The 21,444-nt window shown below is 47.3% G+C and overlaps 1 protein-coding gene across 5 annotated transcripts in view; it reads right to left on the bottom strand.

Moving 5' to 3' along the window:
• The window catches only part of KAZN (kazrin, periplakin interacting protein), a 1,123,195-nt gene that overhangs the window by 405,899 nt on the left and 695,852 nt on the right, over window positions 1-21,444 (bottom strand). For 3 of the 5 annotated variants that reach the window (XM_079918585.1, XM_079918584.1, XM_079918586.1), the window contains one exon: window positions 12,069-12,312. In XM_079918585.1, coding sequence (XP_079774711.1) covers window positions 12,069-12,312 — 244 coding nt within the window. Of the gene's footprint in view, window positions 1-12,068; window positions 12,313-12,384; window positions 12,505-21,444 lie in introns of those variants that run through there. The other 2 variants (XM_079918588.1, XM_079918587.1) reach the window with 2 other exon arrangements.

Genomic DNA, 21,444 nt, shown 5'->3' with positions numbered 1-21,444 from the left:
CTTTCACATTACAGCAGCAGAGCTGAGGAATTATGACAGATATCCTATGGTCCCCAAAGCCTATAATATTTACTATCTGGCCCTTGGCGGAAAAAGTTTGCCAACTCCTACACTAGCTCCATCATTCAAGCCACAAGAGCAAGCACTGAAGTGAACTCCCAACTGAATCAAGAAGCACTTTCTTTCATCTCCACGTGCAGCTATAGTATCTATTGTCAGTGGCGGGAATCCGAAGTGTTTAATGCTAATACAAATCTAAAACTCAAAAACACTGGGCAATGTCTAAAGACTTTTTTGGTTGTTACACTGTAGAGGTACTACAAGCAAACATTTTGATCCTAAAAATACCTTCTGCTCTCCTAGAGCCTATTATAAATAGATCTTCAAATGCATTTCAAATGTGTATTATTTCTATTTTGCTATCAGAGGTTTGGGAAGCCTTTAGCGACTGTCCCTCGTCACACTGAAATGAAACAGAGATGAGAGTCCCAGCCGATAGATTAGCTGCTTAGGTGTCAGTTAACTACAGCGGGTTGTCTGCTGCGCTGCAGAGGCCTCCGGGCTGATACTTCCTTTCCACTCTCCTTGGGTGCACAGCAAAAGACCCCATTCTGATTTTCCCTGAGTTTTCTGCCACACTGTTGGACTTCAGTCTGTGGATGAGATTCCACTGATCTGAGTTCAAGGTTTAGATGTGAGCTTGGAGCAGCAGGAGGTCCACCAACTATCTAGGCAGTTACAGCCACAGCAGCACTGAGAACACGTGCCTGCACAGCCAACAGTTAGGTGGACAATTGAAACCAACATGTTTTCGACGGATGTTAACTCAAAGACTCTGATAAAAGAGATCCTAAAGGTTCCAAAGTGTCTCCCTGAAGGGACAGTGAAGAGAGAGAAATTAGGCAGATTTACTGATGGCTACATCCTGCCCCCGACACTCAGAGAGTACACACACATCCACGTGCTAAGACCATAGGTCCCCTCACAGACGTGCTTCCCATATTCAAAAATCCTAAACGACGATGGTGTCAGGTGGAAAAAATTGTCCTCCATACGAAAGTCATTCCCAGATCCAATAAGACAATCAGGAAGTTCCCCGGGTGCAAACCTGCTCTGGTTTACAGGTCTCTAACTGCTTTTAGGGGAGGCCAGAAGAAGGGAAACGCTACGTTCAGGCATGAATAAGATAGGTCATTGAAAGAGAAGTCAAATGACTGAAAACCCCACGGAGAGGATGAAAGAATTTAGTGTAAAAAATAAGATTAAATCTGTAAAACTGGATGGTCCCTTTACCATGGGTAGACATTGGATATGGGAGCTCAGAGTATGAGAGCACAGTCTTGGGGTGACGGTGTCACCATCCAGGTCTTACAAGACAGGGCGGCCCATGCTCAAGAGGGCTTGGCCAAGGCAAGGTCAGATCTCACCCAATCATAAGTTCCAGGGCAGCCCTCTGCCACCATTGTGCAGTCACGGTGGGATCTTGCAGTGGGAGAAAGAGAGGACAATTTGGTTCAATGACAAGCTCAACAATCTTGAACAAATCAGTTTAAATCACTGTCCCTCAGTTTCCTTATTTGAGAAATAGATTGCTGTGTCTACTTCAATTCCATCCTATGGGCCAGTTGGTAGGATCCACAGAGACAATGCCTGTGCAGGTCTCTGTATACCACAAAGATCTGCAAAGATCTACAAAGATCTGGGTAGTGATATGCTCTAGTGTTTCCCTAGTGCCTCCTGGGTGCAAAGGAAAGAAAAGCGGATAAAAGCAGCAGAACCCTGGGAAAAGGATTCTGAGCATTGGCTTTTGCTAGATGGATGCTAGACCATCCATCCATCCATCCATCCATCCATCCTCATGGTCTAGCATGAGGATGCTAGACCAAGCTTTTGCTTTAGAGGCAAGGTGATAACACTGAAAGTGTTGAAGGGTGTGTTTTGAGTTATCCCACGGTGGAACCAACCCATGAATTGACCAGCTGAGTTTTAACAAGGTTCTTTTCTATTGGTCCATGATATTGACCCACACCGTAGAAAATCTGGCCAGAAATAATGATCCTTCTCCAGAGGACTTCCATTAAGACTTGAACATGCCTCCTTGCAGGGCTGCCTGGTACCACGTCGAACTGTGAACAGAGCAATCCGAGCACGTCTGCTAGCTAACGGGCTAACGGTCTCTACAGAATGGCGGCCAGGCCTTGCCTTTCTGTTAACTCCCAAATCTAAAGCTGTGTCGAGAAATAGTCCCGGTTTTTTCTTGCTTCACGTGGTAAACCTTGTAGGAACCGGAAAAGCGATCTACTTGATGAATGCATTAATTAAGATAATCAGGATGCATATAATCACAGGTCAGTTCTCCCCAGCCATCATTCATCAGGCTCTGTGGTGCCACAACTGCACTCTCCAGGGTCAGTATCAAATTTCTAAATTTCGTACCTTGCCATCGTCAGGAAATGGCGAGCACAGAATTCCAAATGGCAAGAATGAGGCGGAAAGGGTGACATAAATCCCACTGTGTTCCAAGTTGCACTTACTGAATTAAAGACACCATCCTCAATGGTGTCAAAAAAATTCAAGTTAATCAAGGAAAATGAACTAATTCATTTGTTGCAGCTGACAAGGAGCGCCAGCCTTGGCCAGGAAGATAATATATATAAGGGGTGAGTTTATTTTGAAAGATGCAGAGCTATACCTGCATTGAAATTCATATCTTTTCTTGTTCTCTTTGGAGAAGAAAACCCAACTATTATTCAAGATCTAAACCCTATATCATGCACATCTTCTTTCTCCTTAAGAAATGCTCTTTGAGGGAGAAGGTCCAAGCCAGCAGCTATTCTCTGCAGTATCCAATCCCAGCCTACCCCCAAAGTTGCACTCTAATGATCTCTCATGGGCAGTTTAACCTTAGTAGAGAAATTAATGTATTTTCCCAGCATGCTTTTCTTACATATTGCCACTGTCATGTACATCTGTGAAGGCTTCTGTATTTGTCACTTCATCATCTATTTTCCCATTACACCTGCCTAGACCTTTATTATAAAATGTAATTATACTTCCATGTCAGTCACACCTACTAGCCTAAGAGCTCCAAGATAACTTGCTCCATATCTTATTAAATCTGTGGTCCCTGAACCTATGTGCCCAATCTCTCAAGCTAGATGGAGACAGAGAGAAGAAAGGAGGAAAGGAAGAAAAGAAAATGAAGGGGAATGGGAGGGTTGGTCTGGAAGCAAAAAGACAAAGCCATCCTCCTGGCATGTCTTTGTGCTGCCTGGCACAATATCTCAATATTCTTTTTTTTTTTTTAATTTATATTTGGCTGTGTTGGGTCTTTGTTGCTGTGCGTGGGCTTTCTCTAGTTGTGGCGAGCAGGGGCTACTCTTCATTGCAGTGTGCGGGCTTCTCGTTGCGGTGGCTTCTCTTGTTGTGGAGCATGGGCTCTAGGCACACGAGCTTCAGTAGTTGCAGCACGCGGGCCCTAGAGTGCACGGGCTTCAGTAGTTGTGGCACATGGGCTCAGTAGTTGCAGTGCGCAGGCTTAGTTGCTCTGCGGCATCTGGCATCTTCCTGGACCAGGGATTGAACCCGTGTTCCCTGCATTGGCAGGCAGATTCTTAACTACTGTGCCACTAGGGTAGTCCTCAATATTCTTGCTGTAGTGAAGCAGGCGGGCTCCAGGGTCAGGTGAACCTGTGTTCCAGTCCAGCAGAAGACCACTGTCTAGATCTCGGAAAAGCAACTAAACCTTTCTAAGCCTCAGTTTCTTCATTTGTAGAATGGAGGTGAGAACATTATCTAACTCGCTGTGATAGGAAGTCAGATGAGAAAATGTCATCAATCACACCCCACAGGGTCTGGGAAAGTCCAGAAAAAAAATAAAGCCTCAACAGATGCTGACTATTGCTATCACTATCCTCTTGGATCATCTTCAAAGTCTCTGCAGCTCCCCAGTTCTGATCCTGGAACATCCCTTTTCCTAAAAATGAGTCAACCCCCTGCTAAGAAGCTCTGGGGGCCACTGTCCCCTTTCCTTGAAACTTTCAGTCCTCTATGTGACTCCCTCCAGCTGAAGCCCAGCAGCGAGGCAGAGAGAAGGGAGATTCTCACATTTAAACAGGGTTCAGCCACTGAACTGCCCTCTTACCTCTGGCCACACACCAATCCTTCCTGGCTACAGACTCTCCGGCAGTGACAAAGCATCTTTCGTACAGTGGAGCTCTGAGGATTTATGATGAATGACTTAGTGTCTGACATGCAAATCCTAACTATAATTGCCACAATGCCAGCTTTAGAACAAAAATGATTTCTTGGGCAGGAATGGGAAAAACTATGCAAAGCTGTACAGCATCCTGGCTGGGACAACAGGCAGTCTCTGGAGGCACATTTACTTGGGTTTATATCCTGGCTCTGCCACTTGCTAGCTTGGTGACCCTGGGCAAGTCACATAACCTTTCTGGGCCTCAATTTTCTCATCTGTAAGGTGGCAAACCCAGTACTCACCTGAGAAGGTAGTTAAAAGGATTAATTGAGATAATACAGGGAAGGGGTTGAGAACAGTGTTGACATATGGCGAATAAACACAATTAAAACCATCTACCATTAAACCAATGATCTTCATGTAAAACATGACAAGTCGACCGAATTCCGCACACTGTAATTTAAAAATCATGGATTTGTTCATTCATTCAGTCAGTCAACAACTATTTACTGGGCTCTTGCTATGTGCCAGGCACTGTTCTAGGTGCTGCGAATGGAGCAGAAAACAAACAGATGAAACTCTCTGCTCTCACAGAGCCGCCATCTTAAGACTCACAACTGGGGTATCCTCTAATGCCTGGCATACAAAGTGGTTCTCAGCCAGGGATGACGTGGCCTCCCAACGGACATTTGGAAACATCTGGAGACATTTTTGGTTGTTACAACTGGGGTGTGGAAGGTTCTACTGGCATCTAGTGGGCAGAGGACAGGGACGCTGCTAAACATCTTACAATGCACACGATGTCCCCCCCCCCCCCCAACAAAGAAGTATCCTGCAAATGACAACAGTGCCAAGACTGGGAAATCCTAGTGTAAAGGAATCTGTGAGTAGTTATACGTCTTTTGTTGGGCGTGGTCTTGGGCCACTGGGGGCCACCGAGGCCACTGGGAGAGAACTCGGAAAGGGGGAAGATATGGGTAGGAGGGAGAATAATAGGACCACAGGATACCAGCTTTGCTTGGAATCATCCTTCCCAAGAGAGAATGCATTCAAAGTCTGAGAAGTAGGAGGCCCCAACGCCGGGATCAATATGGTTCTTTTCATCGGGGACAAGTGACCCTTGGGTTGCTAACCTTGTAAGCAGGACCCAATTCCCTCTTTGTCGGTTAACCTCCCACTTAAGGGAGAGGGATTCCTGCTTCCCTATGGTTTCATGTAAGGACCCAGAAATTACCATCAGTTTAGGAAAACATTAATTAAGAATGGAGACAAGCCTATAGCTCCGTCAACCTTCCTAATGAACAAACCGAAAGATACTTCTGATTTAGGAGACAATACAGGTTTAAAGAGCAGAGAGCCTCGGTGGGTTTGAATTCCTGGATCAGTCACTACCAGCCAAGTGACCCTGGGCATCAAAGTGAGATGAGTAAGGGCACGGACTCCGGAGCCAGAGCTTGGTCGCTTAATGGCCCTCTGGCAAGTAACAGATCATTTTCATGCCTCGGTTTTCTCATACGTAAAATGGGTACAATGGTACCTGCCTTATAAGTCATTACAAAAATTAAATGCATTAATTCAGAGAAGCACTTAGAACAGTACCTAGCTCCAAGCAAGACTATGTCAAAGCTTGCTGTCATCATCACCGTCGTTGTCATTACTATGTCATGGTAGACAGGTGACCTAACCTCTCTGGGTCCCAGTCAGTTTCCTCTTTTCAAAAATGGGCACAACAGTTGTCACTTCATTGGGCTCCAGATACATTTATGCATGTTAAGCACTCGGGAAGATACGTGACATGTTGGAAGTCCTTATTGCTATTATTTATTGAAAAGTTTGACAAAGCACTGACACTAGTTCTAATTTAGTCCTACATTACACTATTCACCTTCACTGAAAAGAAAATTACATGGTATCAGGATGGTTCCAGAACCCCCAAGAGGTGAGCTCCGAGAACCATAATGAAGTACCCAAGGTGAGTGTAAACTATTAGCTCCGGACCCACCTTCCTGTAGAGGGCACTTTGCTCTTAATGATCCACATTACTTCAAACGATCTGCAGAGCTGAGACAATATTGGGAATGGAAGGCCTTTCCATCCCCTTCAATCCGGCGCTTGCTCTGGTGGAAGAGAAGAGAAGGGGTAGGAGCTGGGCGGGTAGCCCCTCCTCCCATTTCTCTCCATCCTCCCAGCCTGACTGCCCATCACAGCAGGGGCAGAGGCCTCAGGGGGCGCTTTGCTGGTAGACCTGCCTGTTACAAGCTCCATACGAACTTTCATGCTAGGGTCTCAATATATTGGAGGGTGAAGGGGACAAGGGCTTTTCAGAAGTCTGACCCAAAGGTCCAGCAAGTCAACAAAGACACTAAAACAAGTTGAGAACCAATGATATCCCATCACACAGAAGCCACCTGCTCAAACAGTTGTCCTTGTCAAACTCACTGCAACTACATTCAGCTTCTTTCATGTTTCTAGCAGCTCAGGATTTCAAGGGGGAAGCAAGAATGCCCACAGAGCACAGCCTGGAGCCTGCCACCGAGATCTGAGTTTGCATCAAACAAGCAAGAATGTTCTGGTCTCATCCAACCACATGGGAAAGAAGAGATTCCTTTGCCTGGTCTCCCTCCCGCTTCTCCACAGTCAAGATGGGCCTGGCAGGGGACCTTGAGGATGGTGACATGAGCCAGTGGGACGCTTACCTGCCCCGAATTGTCAGGAACAATCCGCGGCAATGGACGGTCACCCTCTTGGCTTCAGGGAAGCTGTCTTTTCCTAAAGGATTCTGCCTGAACCCTCTTTGCCTGCATTTCTGATGACTAGGACATTGCAATGACTGCTGTTGGTGGCTTCCCTTGTCATCCCATGTGTTACCCTTGTCATCCCATGTGTTACTCACCCTAATATCCAACCCAAACAGTATGGACTAATTTTCATTTACAAGCTCACTTAAAAACCCATTCCCTGGCCTCAGCAGGCAGAACGAGTTCCATTCTTGCCTGACGGACGGCAGGGGGTGAGAAGCCAAGCACTAACGCTCACACAAACCAATACTGGAAAAGGTCTGGAAAGAACTGAGAAATTCATGCTGATTTCACTTTCCTTAGCTATGTAACTCAGGAATAAATATAAATGAAATATGCAATGAATATGGCCGGGACCCAGGCTTGACCTTCTGGGCCCCATATGACTTGCATGGTGAGCAGGCAGTGTTTCAACGAGCACCCCCCACCCGCCAAGGCCATCTGCTAGAAGCTCACTGGCAGCCAGGAAGTCACAAATTATAAGCTACAGGATTCCTCAAAAGTGCCAGCAGTCTTGGGGAGTAGAGGGGGTAAAGGCATGGGGAGAACATGCCTTGTCTTATGCTGGGAGGATGTGTGACTAGGCTCCTATTATAAAAATCAGATTGGCTCAAACTTAGTATCAAAGAAGTTTTGAAAAACCTCAGTAAATCCTGAAATGCTGGAAGTGTGAAATTAACCAGAACCATAAACTTGACTTAAGGTCATTTTCCAAAGACAATGGAAAGACAGTAAATCACAGTCAATCAATAACTAATTTCAACCGGGCTGTGCTGATCTGTACCTATTCTCTTTGGGACCATGCATGGTGATTTTCAGGAAGAATTTTGAAGTCCCATCTCATGACAGCCTACCAGATTAGGAAAAGACAGACAAGTCTCTTTCAGCCCATTGATATGGCTGGAAAACCAAGCCATGGGTACTGGATGAGCTCTGTAACTTACAGGTGAGCTAACAAAAGGGCCCCCGAGATTCCACCACATTTTGTTCCATCCTCTCTGCCACATGAAAATCCTCTTCTCAAAAAAGATAAACGTCTGCTTGGGAAAACAAGAGTATGTAGAGGCAGAACAAATTGGGAAGGGGATGCCAAAGGGGATCCCCAAAGGGGATGCTTTGATTTTGAAAAGCAACAGTGTCTAGCATCTCTGCAGACTACTCACACATTCGATTCAGTCCCAAGGTAATTTATACTTCACCAAAGAGTTTCCAGTGTTACAGTAATGCTAGATAAGAGCCATCAGCCCTGAAGTAACAGCCTACTTTAATGCCTGGGGAGAAAAAAAATAAAACTTGCATCTATTTATGGAAATTTACAAAGGTGTAAGAAAATGACACTTTTCCCCATCCCCATCTAACAGATGCAGTAAACAGTAAGTCCTCAACACCCAAGAAAGATGCTATGAGCATTTCCACTTACGTAGGCATATAAATACAATTATTTCCTTAAAAAAACAAACCACAAAAATATTGGCAGTAGGTATACGTCCTACTGGGCGTAGGTATTTTATGTTATATACAGTTAAACACCTATTTGAATTGGGTACGATGGAACTTAATTGTTTTAGTCTACGCATAGCAAAGCAACCAACTGAATCTAATATTAGCCCTTCATCAGATAAAACATTTTCAGAGAAACAAACTGCTATATTTTCCCCTCAAAGAATAGCAAGCATTTTAAACACATTTCCCAGAGATGTTACGCCGAGGAAAACAGCTTAGAAATGTGACTTTAAACAAACCCGTTCTCTGGCTACCAACAACAAGACAAATTGGAACAACTGCCTGGCTCTGTTCTCTCCAACGCTCCTTCTGTCCACCTGTCAAAGGCAGTTGTGACCCCACCAACCTAAGAGGCAGCTCTGGAGCCTTGAGATGCGCCACCCTGCGCGGATGCCCTGTGCTCCGCATGCCAGCATCCTCATTAGGGATTATCCGACTCACTTGAAGCAGGGAGAGAGGAGATGGGCTGGCTGCCAAGCGTTTCTTTCAACACAGATTCTGAAAGAAGATCCTGCAAAGTGCCGAAAGCCCAGATTTTCAGCAGTTCACTTTCTAGACTCTGTTACGTAGCAACCATGCCAGCTCACGGAGGGTACCAACCAAGTTAATATTTTGTTTAAATGACACACTCCATTAACTCTCTAGGAAACCCCAAGTTTTCTTCATCAACTTACCTACTGTCAGATAGCCTCACTGGAACAAGACATCCACTGGTGGATTGGTGAGCTTCTTTAATTTATTAACAAAAAAATTTTTAACAAAAAAATCTGAAAATGGATCTAACAGTTTCTCAGCAGGGAGAGCAAAAGGTGACCCTTCCCTGTAACCATTTGGGCTAATATTATTAAAAGGAAATTAGCAGGCACTTAATATGTACATAATGTCCTTTAGTTAAAAGATGACTTATACAGTTGCATTTTGAAAGATACTCATTTCATTCAAAACCTTGATTTGAAAAGTGATAACTCAATAACACTAAATGCTCATAGGGTTTGAGCCCATTGACTTGCACCAACACAGACAAAATAAAAACAGAAGACTCATTCGGAAGAATTAGGAACCCCCAGGAACCGAGCTTCTGTGAGCCTTCCTGGAGGCATATGACAAAGAAGCGTGAGAAGCCAATGAACCACACTTTGAAATTAACTTGAGAGCCCGGTGCTTCCCTTTAGGAATACGAAAGCACTAGCAAAAGAAACTACCAGACCACCTCTGCAGAAGGTTTCGCTTCCAGCAGAATGCTGCCACATGTCTTGAGAACACAAAACAAAACAAAACAAAACAAAAACAAAACCCAAAACACTCACAGAGGCTAAATAATGTAAAAAGTACTGTATTGAGGAACTGTTGCCATAGATAAGGAAACGATGCCCACTGGATTTACATGGGGGTCTTGTTTTCTTTTCAACCATCACATCAGTTTAAATTGACATCAATTTAGAGGGATACGTGGCCAACCATTAAGCTGAGTTAAAATCTTCAACATTTTATTTTCTGATTATAAAATCATTAAACTCCCCCTAGTAAAGGTTTTGAAAAATACCAATGGTACACAGAGGAAAAATCAAAACCATCCTTCATCCAACCACCCACAGACAGCCCCTGGCCTGGGCAGGCATGTTTCTAAGAATATGAGGAAGCTGCTGGTTCTGTGTGTTTTTAGGGATATCAAGAAATCCAAAAGCCATTTTTCCATTTCCACAGCCTTGTGCATTTTTGTAGGAAAAAACAAAAAGGAAACAGTCCCCTCTTGCTCCACTACAACAATTTAACCGTCAGCCAAGTATCACAATTTCCAAGTTGAATGTGCAGATCGTTGCGGCACCGACCCCTCCTTAGCACGCTCAGACTGCAGCTAGACCCAGGACTCAGATAAAAGCCACTTAACTTTTCCTCCGCTGAGAACGAGGCGGATGGTGGGAAATGAACTAGCATTGTTCAGTCCCCCATACCATGACTTTTGATTCTCAGCAAAATGCCAGTTTTGCGCTATTTCTTTAAGGTTGAAAAAGTCCCTGCCTATGAAAAGTAAAGCATGACCATGCAGTCTAACTTCCCTTTTTTGCCCGGGTGCCAGCAGAGAGCATCTTCCACACACAATGACATAACAAGGGATAAATGATAGAATAACCAGATACCCACATTGAAAACTGTGCAGCAAGCTCATACCAGGCTCACAACACCTTCCCACCATAACGTCATGCTACTTTGGTACCAAATTACTGCCCCAAGACTCTTGACGGACTCCTGAAGTACCAAGTTAAGATCTGACTTGGAACTGAACATACACTGCTAATGTTCAGGCTTAACATCTCACAGCAAAAAAAAACAAGCACACCTACCCCAGCAAGGTAAAGAGGAAACAGAAGCTGATGGAGAGAAGGCATTAATATGAAAACAGACTCTCTCTCTCTCAACACTTAGGAGAAGCCTTTGAAATAATAACAGAACTAGAAAATATTTCTAAGCCACTGAGCCTTTGGTACCTCATACTTCATCAAGTGACATATTTACACAAGTGGCCCTCCTGGACTGGATATTTCTTCTGTCATATTCTGGATTTCAGCTGTTTAGCTTACAATCAAATGACATTAATAACCGGTGACAACGTTTCTTAAAGGGCAATTAGGCAAAAAAAGAAAAGACATCCTGAAAATCCAGCCTACCCTTTTACTTTTTAATTCACAGAAACCAAACAGTATTTTTTTTCTTTTTTTTCAGGGGATGCTTCCTCCACCTTTAACCCATGCATGAGGGTTTCAGAGCTTCATCACTGCCAATGTCAACATAGACTGTCCTTATTTTCCCCTCCTCCTAACTGCAAAGAGTCCCTTCAAGCGGCGGCTACCTGGAAATCCACCATCTAAGCCTTCATTTCGCCAGGAGCCCATCACTCAGCCTTTGAGGTCTAAGATTTCCCCCCCTGGAAAGTGCTCACAGTGTTTATATTTGCTGGAAATTTAAACTCCCTGCTGAGCACAGCATCTACTGTTGCATCGATATATTCCACTGCCTGCGCGATCTCAAATGGGGAGAAAATAAAGTCCAGATGCAATCGAGACAAGGGATTTGGCATCCGTGGAGAAAAGTGCAAACCAGTCCAATCCTCTACCCCAAGCGCGGCAGCAGAGTCTGGAGCTCCCTCTCCGGGAGTCATTCCAAAGGAAGGAGCCTCCGGAACTGGGGGGAGCTGTGGCATTCACCCCTGCCGCGGGTGAGGGCAAAGGCCCGGGCATGAAAAGTTTGCCCAAGGAGCTGGGGGCTGTGTGCCATCTGAAGGGCACTTTCTGCTACCGGTAGGGACGCGCCGGCTGAGCCTCGCTCGCGCTGGCCAGGACAGGCGTGACCGTGTGAACCCGGGCGCAGCGTGCACCCGGGTTTTCGTTAATGACAGCAGCCTGCAACTCCCAGCAGGGGAGCAGCGCCGGCCACCGCCGGGCGGAAAGGGTTACAAGCCACAATGCAAGGCGGTTTCGCCGCGGCCGTGGGGCACCGAGTCCCCGGCCCCCTCCGGGTCCGGGTCCTGCTCTCTAGCCTCTCCTCCGCCCCGGCCGCCGTACGATCCCTACCTTGCGCGCTGTGCTGGTGGTTCTCCATGTTCGCCGCCGCCGAGTCCGCCGCCGCCGAGGCGCTGGCCGCTGCTCCCGGGCCCGGGCCGGGGCCGCCGCCGCCGCCGCTCAGTTCCGCCAGTCTCCGGTTGGTGGCCGTGAGTTCGGCTCGCAGGTTGGTCATCTCCTGGCTGGCCGACTGGACCGCCCCATCGATGCGGAGCGCGAGCTGCTTATTGTCTTCCATCATGCTCAGGATTTTGGCCTGGGGGCGACAGAGGTGACAAAGAGCTGCATGATGCGCCGGGGGCGCGCGGCCGGGCACCCCCGGCTCTACCTGTTGGGTCCCCCGCGGCCCGGCTCCCCCGAGCCCCGACCCCTAGGCACCGGCAGCGCCGGCTCCTCCGGCGCAGGAATGACAGCGGCGCCTCCAGCCGGATCCGCGGCGGTAGCGAGGCGGCGGGGGGGGGGGGGGGGGGGGGGGAGGAGAAAGAGGAGGAGCAGCGACCGCCTAGACCCCGGCGCCGAGCGCGGCTCGGAGACGGACACCGCGCGCCGCCCGCACTCTTTCCGTGGAGCCTACCATTCGCCGCGCGCTCGGGAGGGGGCCCGGGCCGGGGGCGGGGCCGCTGCCTCGGCCTCCCGCGCCCCCGACTTCGGGGACACACCCCCCGGGGGGCGAGGGCGGCGGCCGGTGGCCCGGCGTGGGCCGAGGTGGCGCCCCTGGCTAGGGGTGGGGGGCGCCAGCTTCAAGGCCAGACCTCGGTCCCCTCCTTGGAGCCGTGGGGCGGCCCCCGCCCTGGCGAACTCGCTCCTAGCGCGGCGCAGGGGCTGGGGAGGCGGTGGGTGCTTGGGAGAGAGGGGTGCTCGGAAGAGGGGCCCGGGAGGGGAGCGGGGATGGAGCTCCGGGGGAGGGAGCCGCACGCCCGAGCTACGAAGTGGAGTTCCTGCTTTGCTGGTTCCTTAAAAGGTGGGTGGGAATTGTTCAGCGGGAAGCTGGGCTATCTCACTGTCCACCTCCGCCGCCCCAACCTGCGCTGTCCCCCCTTCTCCGAAGGAGCACCCTGCCCTTCCCCGGGGTGGATCAGTGGCGCTCTGGCCTCCCCATCGCCCTGAACCACTGTGTGCCTCTAAGGTGGTCCTGAGCTTCTTAGCTGGGCTAAATACTGAGGGGCAAACCAGGAGGGAAGACTGGAAGGCGTCAGTGGGGCTTCCCTCTTCCTCCTCTTACTGGGAGCAGGAGTGTTGAGGCCCCGCTGCCTCAGTTTACCTGCTCCTTCTTCCTGGGAGAACAGAGGTAACCTTAAAGTTGATACACCCAGCAAGGGCCTCTTTCTCCCGGAGCACAGGCTTTGCATTTTTCACTGGGGCCCTGGATTCCAGCCACCAGACCTTGTTACCATAGCAAGCTTCATTCCATGCAAATAGGACCATTTAAAACAGTCAGTGTAACCCGGCACAACTGAACAAGCGTGCACCACCATTCCAGCTGTGTCAACCTCAGGAGGGCAGCTCAGAGCCAACTGCAGAAGCTGATGATGGTCTCTGGCAGGCACAGAGGTTGCTCACCCTCCAGATTCAACAGCATTTGTTGGAAGCCTACTGTGTGCAAAGTGCTTAGGATGCATTATCATCTCTTTGGAGTAAGGGTTATTATTCCCCATTTAGAGGTGAGGAAACAGCCTCCGGGCAGGGTTAAGCAGTTTACCCAAGGGGCCTGCAGAAATCAGGTGAAACCAGGACTGGAAGTAGCAGTCATCTGATTCCAAGTTAGTCCCACTGTGCCTTGGATGCTAGATTTTTGTTTTCCTTTTATATGTAACCATAAAAACACTCTTGCTCTGTCCCCCTGTGAGCGCTAACAAGCTTTTGTAAGAGAGGACAGTGTTAGATAGTGGAGCCTGTGGCAGCAGACTTAATTGTTCACTTGTCCACTCTACTCAGCTAACTGGCCAGCTGGGTCTCGAACCCCTGACCTTAGTCCCATAAGCAAAAGTTCTGAGCCACTGGGCCAACCAAGGCACTTAGACAGGTTGGTAGTTTCGTAAACCAGGATTTAGTTCTTTGAAGTCTTTCAGTTTTGTTATGGAGGAACCATCAAAAATAGAACTTTGTGGGTCTTCAAGGGAGGGGTGTGATGTTCAGCCACTGTGGAAAGCAGTTTGCTGGTTCCTCAAACAGTTAAAGATAGAATTACCCATATGATCCAGCAATTCCACTCCTGGGTATATACCCCAAAGAGGTGAAAACAGATATTCAAACAAAAATTTGTACACACATGTTCACAGAAGCATTATTCATAACAGCCAGAGGTGAAACAACCCAAATGTTCGTCAACAAATGAATGATTAAACAAATTGTGGTATATCCATACAGGGAACGTTACTGAGCCATGAAAAAGGATAAGGTATTGACACGCGCTACAATGTGGATAAACCTCTAAAACATTACGCTAAGTGCAGGAAGCCAGACACAGAAGGTCACATGTTATATGATTCCATTTATATGAAATACCCAGAATAGTAAATCTATGGAGACAAAGCAGATTTGTGGTTACCAGGAGTTGGGGGGAGGGGAGAATGGGGAAGAACTACTTAACAGGGACTGAGTTTTACTTTGGGGTGATGAAAATGGTTTGGAAATAAAGAGAGGTTGTGGTTGCACAACATTGTGAATGGACTAAATGCCATCTAATTATTCCCTTTGAAAAAGTTAATTGTATGTTACATAAATTTCACCTCAATAAAAAAAAGTATGTTAGCAAGTACCAGAAAAAGAGGAAAAGGGCTGTCCTGGAAACAAACCTTCTGAGAAAACAGTTAAGAGCAGCTCTATTTGAAGAGCTGTGTGTGTGTGTGTGTGTGTGTGTGTGTGTGTGCGCGCGTGCAGGCGTGCGCGCACTCACACCTCTGTAGAGCACTCATCGGTAGGCACAGTAATTGATCTGTTTACGTGTCTCTTTCCCACTTCACTGAGAGCTCTGCGTGGGAGGAGGGTGGTCATTTTTCAGTGTTATTTCTCTTTGCATCCTTGCCACCTAACCCCCATAGGACGAGCTCTGCAAATGTGTGAGTAGTTTGTACGGTAAACAAAATGACCAAGTGTTACCCATTTTCCTCTTCAGTGAGATTATTCCCACACACCAGCATCTTCAAATCAAGTCAAAACAAAACAAGCCAAACCCGAAAATCTAACCAGGAGGAAAGAAAGCAAAGACACCCATTCCTTGGGCCCCTTTTCATCTCTCTCTGCCCTTCTCTTCCCCAACTGTGCTTCTGAGCTTTCAAGAAACTCTCCTTAGAAACTCCTGGGGTGCCTCCTAGGATTTTAAAGAATTTTATTTTTTGAGATTTTTTTTTTCTAAAATGAAAAAAGGGGCTTTTCCCAGCTGTGTCTCCTTACGTTCACTCACATGCAAAAGGATCAGATCTCAGACATAAAGCCTGAGATTAATTACCCTCTAGAATCCACTTGATTTAAACTGCAAAGTTTACTTAATCTACCTTTCCTTCCCCCTCCCCCAACTTCCACCAGCACTTCTACCTAGGTGATGTCAGGTAAGAAAATAGTCACAGAATCTGTGTCCTTTCCCACTTGCCTATCTGTAGGGCTAATATGCATTTACAGTTCATTTCTTGGGGGACACATATAAACTGTCGGCTGACGGGCTCCCAGAGCTGTCATCCATAGCTCTCTCTGGGGTTTGCGACTATGAGAATTCAACAGTACTGTGCGTTCTGGTTCAAGATTCTCCCTTCTGCGTGTTCCTAAAGGAGCCCCCACCTCCCATCGCAGCAAACTGATGTTAAGAACCAAGCCAGAAAATGTGCTCACTTCATAGGGACCTGCTGCTGTTCTCCCAGCGTCACCGGTTGCCGTCTCTCGCCATCAGCAAAACCCCATCCGAGGCTCAGGCAGTGCACTGGCCCTTATGCGGTCACCAGCCTCCGTCAGTACGTGCTGAATGTCTGATCTTTCTGAGCAGAATGAGTAAACTATGCCATGCACACTGGGTGCCTGTCAAAGCTCGCCAGGGCGTTTTGGAAAGTCTGTAAAGCCATCCCAGCTCAGAGAAAGAAAATTCCTGATAAGGACCAAGGCAGAGAGCCTAACTCATGGCTGACAGAAGTGTCATACTCACCTCCCCTCTTCCATGAATAGAGTGACTTTATAATGTGATGTCTAAACTGGGACACTTTAGAGGGTGAAAGAGGGTGCTATGAGTAATGAAGCTGGGACAAGTGGCATAAACTGGAAGGGTCCCGGGAAACCCAGTATATATATGGTTGCCCCACCCTACAACCAAATGATGCTATTTGGTCCTAGAAGGCAAGTTTGGGATCCTTTACTCCAGCAACCTCATTGTTTACTGAAGGAGAAACAGAGACTTGGGTTCTCCAAAGAGCTGGTGGTTGACTGCACAACTTCATCTCCCCATGCCCCATAACTTCATATCCACGAAGATTCTTGCTTCTGTCATTAAAACGCTTCTCATCCTAGGTCTCCCCAGGAATTCTCGCCACATATTACTTAACAAAGTACTTTCACATCTCTCTCCTTATCTTCTCTTTGCAACAAATCCATCAGGTAGAGGCGGTACCTGGAATCTGCCTTTGGCAGATGAATACACTGATTTTTAAAGGGTTTGTCCTAATATCACGAAACTGGACTAAAAGGTCCTTGAGACAAGCCCCATGTCGGCATGTCCTTCCTCCTCTTAGCCCCTAGGACTCAATACAAATTTGTCAAGTGGATGAGCTGGGACCAGGCCTATGGTATCCCCACATGTGGCCTCCTTTTCTCTCTGCGTCAATCAGGCAGCTGGTTTCTGTCCGGCTCAGGGACTGGAGGCAGCGTTCAAATGCTTCTCCTTGCAAAGTTAAGTTCCTACATGGGACCTGGTGGCACAGGGGAGGTCTGAAGGAGAAGCCCGGGAGTCAGCGTCCTGAGAAACCTTGGTGCTTCTTTGGGTCGGCATGTGGCTGCCCATAGGAGCCAGGAAGAAATGTGGTCCTGCCTCTTTCACTTCCTGCAATCAGTATCCCTTACCGGGCTCTATGAGGCACACCTCTGGACAGCAGGCTGGTGTCAGTGTTTCTTAAAGTGAGGCTGAATGTCCCTTGATGTGGAGTCCCCAGAAGATGCTCATTAAAATGTAGACCCTGAGCCCTAATCCTGACCAACCAGAATCTCTGGGGGAGGCTCTGGGGATCTGCATTTGCCGCAAGGTTCTCAGGAGCATGTGGGGCGCAGTGAAGTTTGAGACTCACTGCTCTAGGCACCCAGGGCAGGTGCTCATAAATCTCGTGCACACGTGTCAAATACATAAATTCCAGGAACTCTGAGCCCCAGGAATGGCTGCAAGGGCTCCCTGCTCTTTCTCTTCTCCATGCTGTCTGTTCCGTGTCTTCCCAGCCCCCTCCACCCGAGAGTCCCCAGGGAATCCCCCTCTCTCTCTGCAGATGGATGCTCTGTTTATTCAAATTGTCACATGCGAATCCCGGCCAATCTAGGAGATGTATCTTTTGTACATTTACATGGTTTACTTTGGCTGAGTGGGTTTTAACATGTGCTCTGGGGAAAAGGGCAAAGCATCTCTCAGACAGAGGCAATCAGGTCTCGGGCTCCGGGTGAGAAGACCAGGAGAAGGGCAGAGTCAAGGACATAGAGGAGACTGTGCAGGTGGTGAACCCTACCAGCTAAGCCATATTCCCTTCCCAGCAGTGCCCACCCACCTACCTCCGTGAGTCACCCTCAGAACCACGCTTATGAAATGAAGGGATACAGAGAAAAAGAAACCAGGAGGGAAAACAGGGCAGAGGGTTGTGGGGCTCAGGGAAACAGCCCGCAGGTTTAAGATGGGGATGTATGTGTACAGGTGTCGATTATAGAGGGGTGTGTGTGTATACATATAGGTATATATGTACACTATACACACACACACACGCACACACACACTTCAGTGTGCACACCGAGCACAGTTACTGGTGTGAAGCCTGCCATTCTCCTCTTGACTTCCCAAGCAATTTCTCATCTAAAAGTTGGGAAGTTGGTCAGGTGCATCCCTTCTCTGCATATATTTAACCAACCAGGTCACTTCTGCATATTTTCCATTTGCAAACAGTTCTTGAATACTCACTTATAATTCAGAAGCTCCTACGTATGAAATAGATAAATATTAACTATACACAGTAACCATAGACAAACACGTAAGCATAGATATTTATACCATCTACTTTTTGATAGACGTGCACTTCCCCCCACCCCCACCCTTGAAGGTTCCTCGGTTTTCTGTTGTGTTTCTTATTTGGCGTGGTGCGGGGCTTACAAGAGAATGTGCCTGATGGTCCGGTCTCCTGGCTCTTGGCTCTGTCATAGTGGACAAATAGTAACAGCCAAGCAAGATACAAAACCCTGAGACAAACATGTCCACCTGTAGAGAATCACCACTACACCCTAAAGAACTGGTCCAACCCCTAGATATCTTGCAGGACCTCCTGCCCTCTCATGTCTTGGCTACCTCCATGCATTGGGGATTTTATTTCCCAGTAGCCCAGAGTGGTCTCTGGAAGGTGCCCTCAAAGGGCTAAAGAGGATAGACTCAAGTCCTCCGGCCATTCAGTCTTCAGCTCTAATTCCTTGTCTCAGCGAATCACCCTCGCTACAGCCCAATGGCCAGGCTATGCTAGCTGACGTCAACAGTGATCTTACCCTTCCCTGAGGGCCACAGTAGCTTCAACTCCATCGGCTCTGGAGTTAGTCAGATAAGGGTTCAAGAACGAGCCTTGCCACTCACTAGCTCTGTGACACTGGATGAGTTACTTAACTTCGAGCCTCAATTTCCTCATCAGTAGAATGGGATACTACTGGGATAAGATAGGATAAGTCTATCTACTTCATAGACTTGTTGAGGAATTAAAGGAAGCAATGCATGGGAAGCAATGGGCGGTGCCTGGTGTCCGGAAAGAACTCCACAGGCGTTGTCAATGATGCAGACACAGATGGTGGAGATGATGATGGTGATGGTGACCGGGATAGTTGTAAGGGCAGATCCCATCCTTTGGACACCCACGACGGCCATCCACTGATTCCCACTAACTCAGGCTGAATCATCCCAACCCTGAGAATAGGCATTAGGATCCCCTATCAGCAGATCAGAAAAAAACCCTCAGGCTTGGAAGGCTTGCTCACGTTCACCCAGCTACAAAGTAGTGGAACCAGATTAAAACCCACGTGTGTCTGATTCTAAAGTCTCTGTCTTTTCTTTCTTTCCTATTTTCCCCTACGATCCATGAATGCAGCCTCATCCCCGTGTATGCTGATGCACGGAGGGACCTTCTGTGTCCCAACCCTACGCCCTTCATTCTCTGCAAAGGCACCGATCTGATGGAGAAGCAGGTGAGGGAGCTGACCCTCAATGGTCAGTGCATTAGCTCTTCCAGGCCCTGGGGACACATTTGGTAAATTAGTTCTTTTGGTTCATGAAATGATACCCCAGTGGCTTGAAATACTTTACAGACCTACCCTAAATGTAATTTATTCTTTTCTTACTGATGGTATTATTCTTGTGATCTCCATCCTATAAAAGTTGTTTTCTGTGGGGGGAAGGGGGCAGTGATGAAGGTATATATTTTTTTTAAAAGAAGTGCATTAGACTTAGTAAGGAGCAGAGTGGATTTTTCCACAAATGGAATTTTCAGGACTCCTTTCTCACCATATCGTGCTCTCTCTCTCATTTATTTAACTAAATGCTATCTTCAGCAGGAGAGTTTTTCCACTCATTTCTTCTCCCACCCCTACCCCTTGCCCAGACTCTTGTGAGCTTCTGGGTCCTTCTTAGTTCATGTTTTTCTACCCCTAGGATAACTGACGCACTTAGCAAGTCCCTCCTAAGGATCAGTGCTCCCTCTTCCAGACAATAAAGAAGAATGTGACCCTCAGTCAAGGCCACATAGGAGTCACTATACTAGACACTAACCAACCAACCAAAGGAATTAAGACCCTAAAGCCCCTCGACAACTCATTACAGAGGCGTCTCAGATACAGCGATGTGTACGGTCTTTTTTAGGAATTAGAAGTAGCTGGAGTAGGAAAGGGCCTTGGAATCTTGTCCCTTGAGTCAATACTAAACCTTCCCAGCAGTAAAGTGCCCTGGGAAAAATAGTTATTAGCCAAATAGTCTAGACCGTTCAATCCAGTGTGTCATGAAGTCCTGCGAACGTCTGTCCTGATATTAGGATTATCTAGCCGGTTGTATACGTAATTAGAAGACAGCTGTCTTATCCAACGTTGGGCTCATTGGGATAATGTGTCCTAGCCAGTAAATTGTGAAGTTGCCGTATTTATCTTAATGGACTGCCCCTTTGTTTACCTGCCTTATTTTATGCTGGGGAGATGTAAAACGATTTATAATCCAATATTTGGAACCACAAGGCCACGTTACTGGGCGTGTGTGCAGTTCAAGAGGGAACTGTATTTGCTCAGAGCAATGTCAGTTACAATGCTTTCCATCCGCATCCTCAGCCATCTCGGTAGTGAAACGGCACTCTGACACCTTTGCCCAGGAACAGCTAGCTACCAATATACTTCCTTTTGAAAAACAAAAAAATCGGTTTGATTTTAAAGGGGGTGAGGGGGAATGTAAAAACAAGTGCTGAGGGGAGAGGCTCACTCTTACTCTTTGCCAAGTGCTCCTTGGCAACCTGCACCCATGTCCACAGCCCTGGACCCTCCGTCCAGCACACTGGTTTCACACCTAGCCCCTCAAACTATGCGGATCCTAAGAGCAACCATCCGTCTGTCCAGGCTCTGAAACAGCTGTTCTGTATCAAAGAGATGAGACTGTCTGGAAAATAGAAACAGAGCTGCGTTCTTCCCCCAGCCAGTTAGGAGCCCCCAGGGAGTCCTGCAGAAAAGTCACTTAACACTGGGATCCTGATAGCTTTGGGGAAGAGTAGTAAGCCTGAGTCCTGCAGGCAGCTTTCGGGAAGAAAAGAAAGACAGACCTAGGTTCTCATCCTGTCTTTCATTAGGAGGCGTCAAATCATAGTGTGAACTTCAATGTCTGCTAAGAGGTGGACCAGTCCAGGGCCCTGGCTACCCCACAGAGCTCCTAAGCACAAATTAGAAAAGATGTGTCCCCTTCTTGTAGGCACACGTAGCCCTGACTGAGGGTGCAGACCCAGAGAACAGAGCCCTGGCAATCTTGTGTTAGTTCCCTTTGGAAACTTAGCAGAAAATGATCACCCGTTGAATTTTCACCTTAAATCAGAGGGGTTCTGTGATGGAACTAGCAGTTTTTTTCTTGAAGATTTATTATTATTATTGTCTTAGTTCAAAGAAACACATACTTTTACAAATCTATGTACACTTTTATATGAACACTGAATGAAGTTAT

This window comes from Stenella coeruleoalba (assembly GCF_951394435.1).
Source record: "Stenella coeruleoalba genome assembly, chromosome: 1".
NCBI lineage: Eukaryota > Metazoa > Chordata > Mammalia > Artiodactyla > Delphinidae > Stenella > Stenella coeruleoalba.
This window is presented reverse-complemented; position numbering and strand designations above follow the sequence as displayed.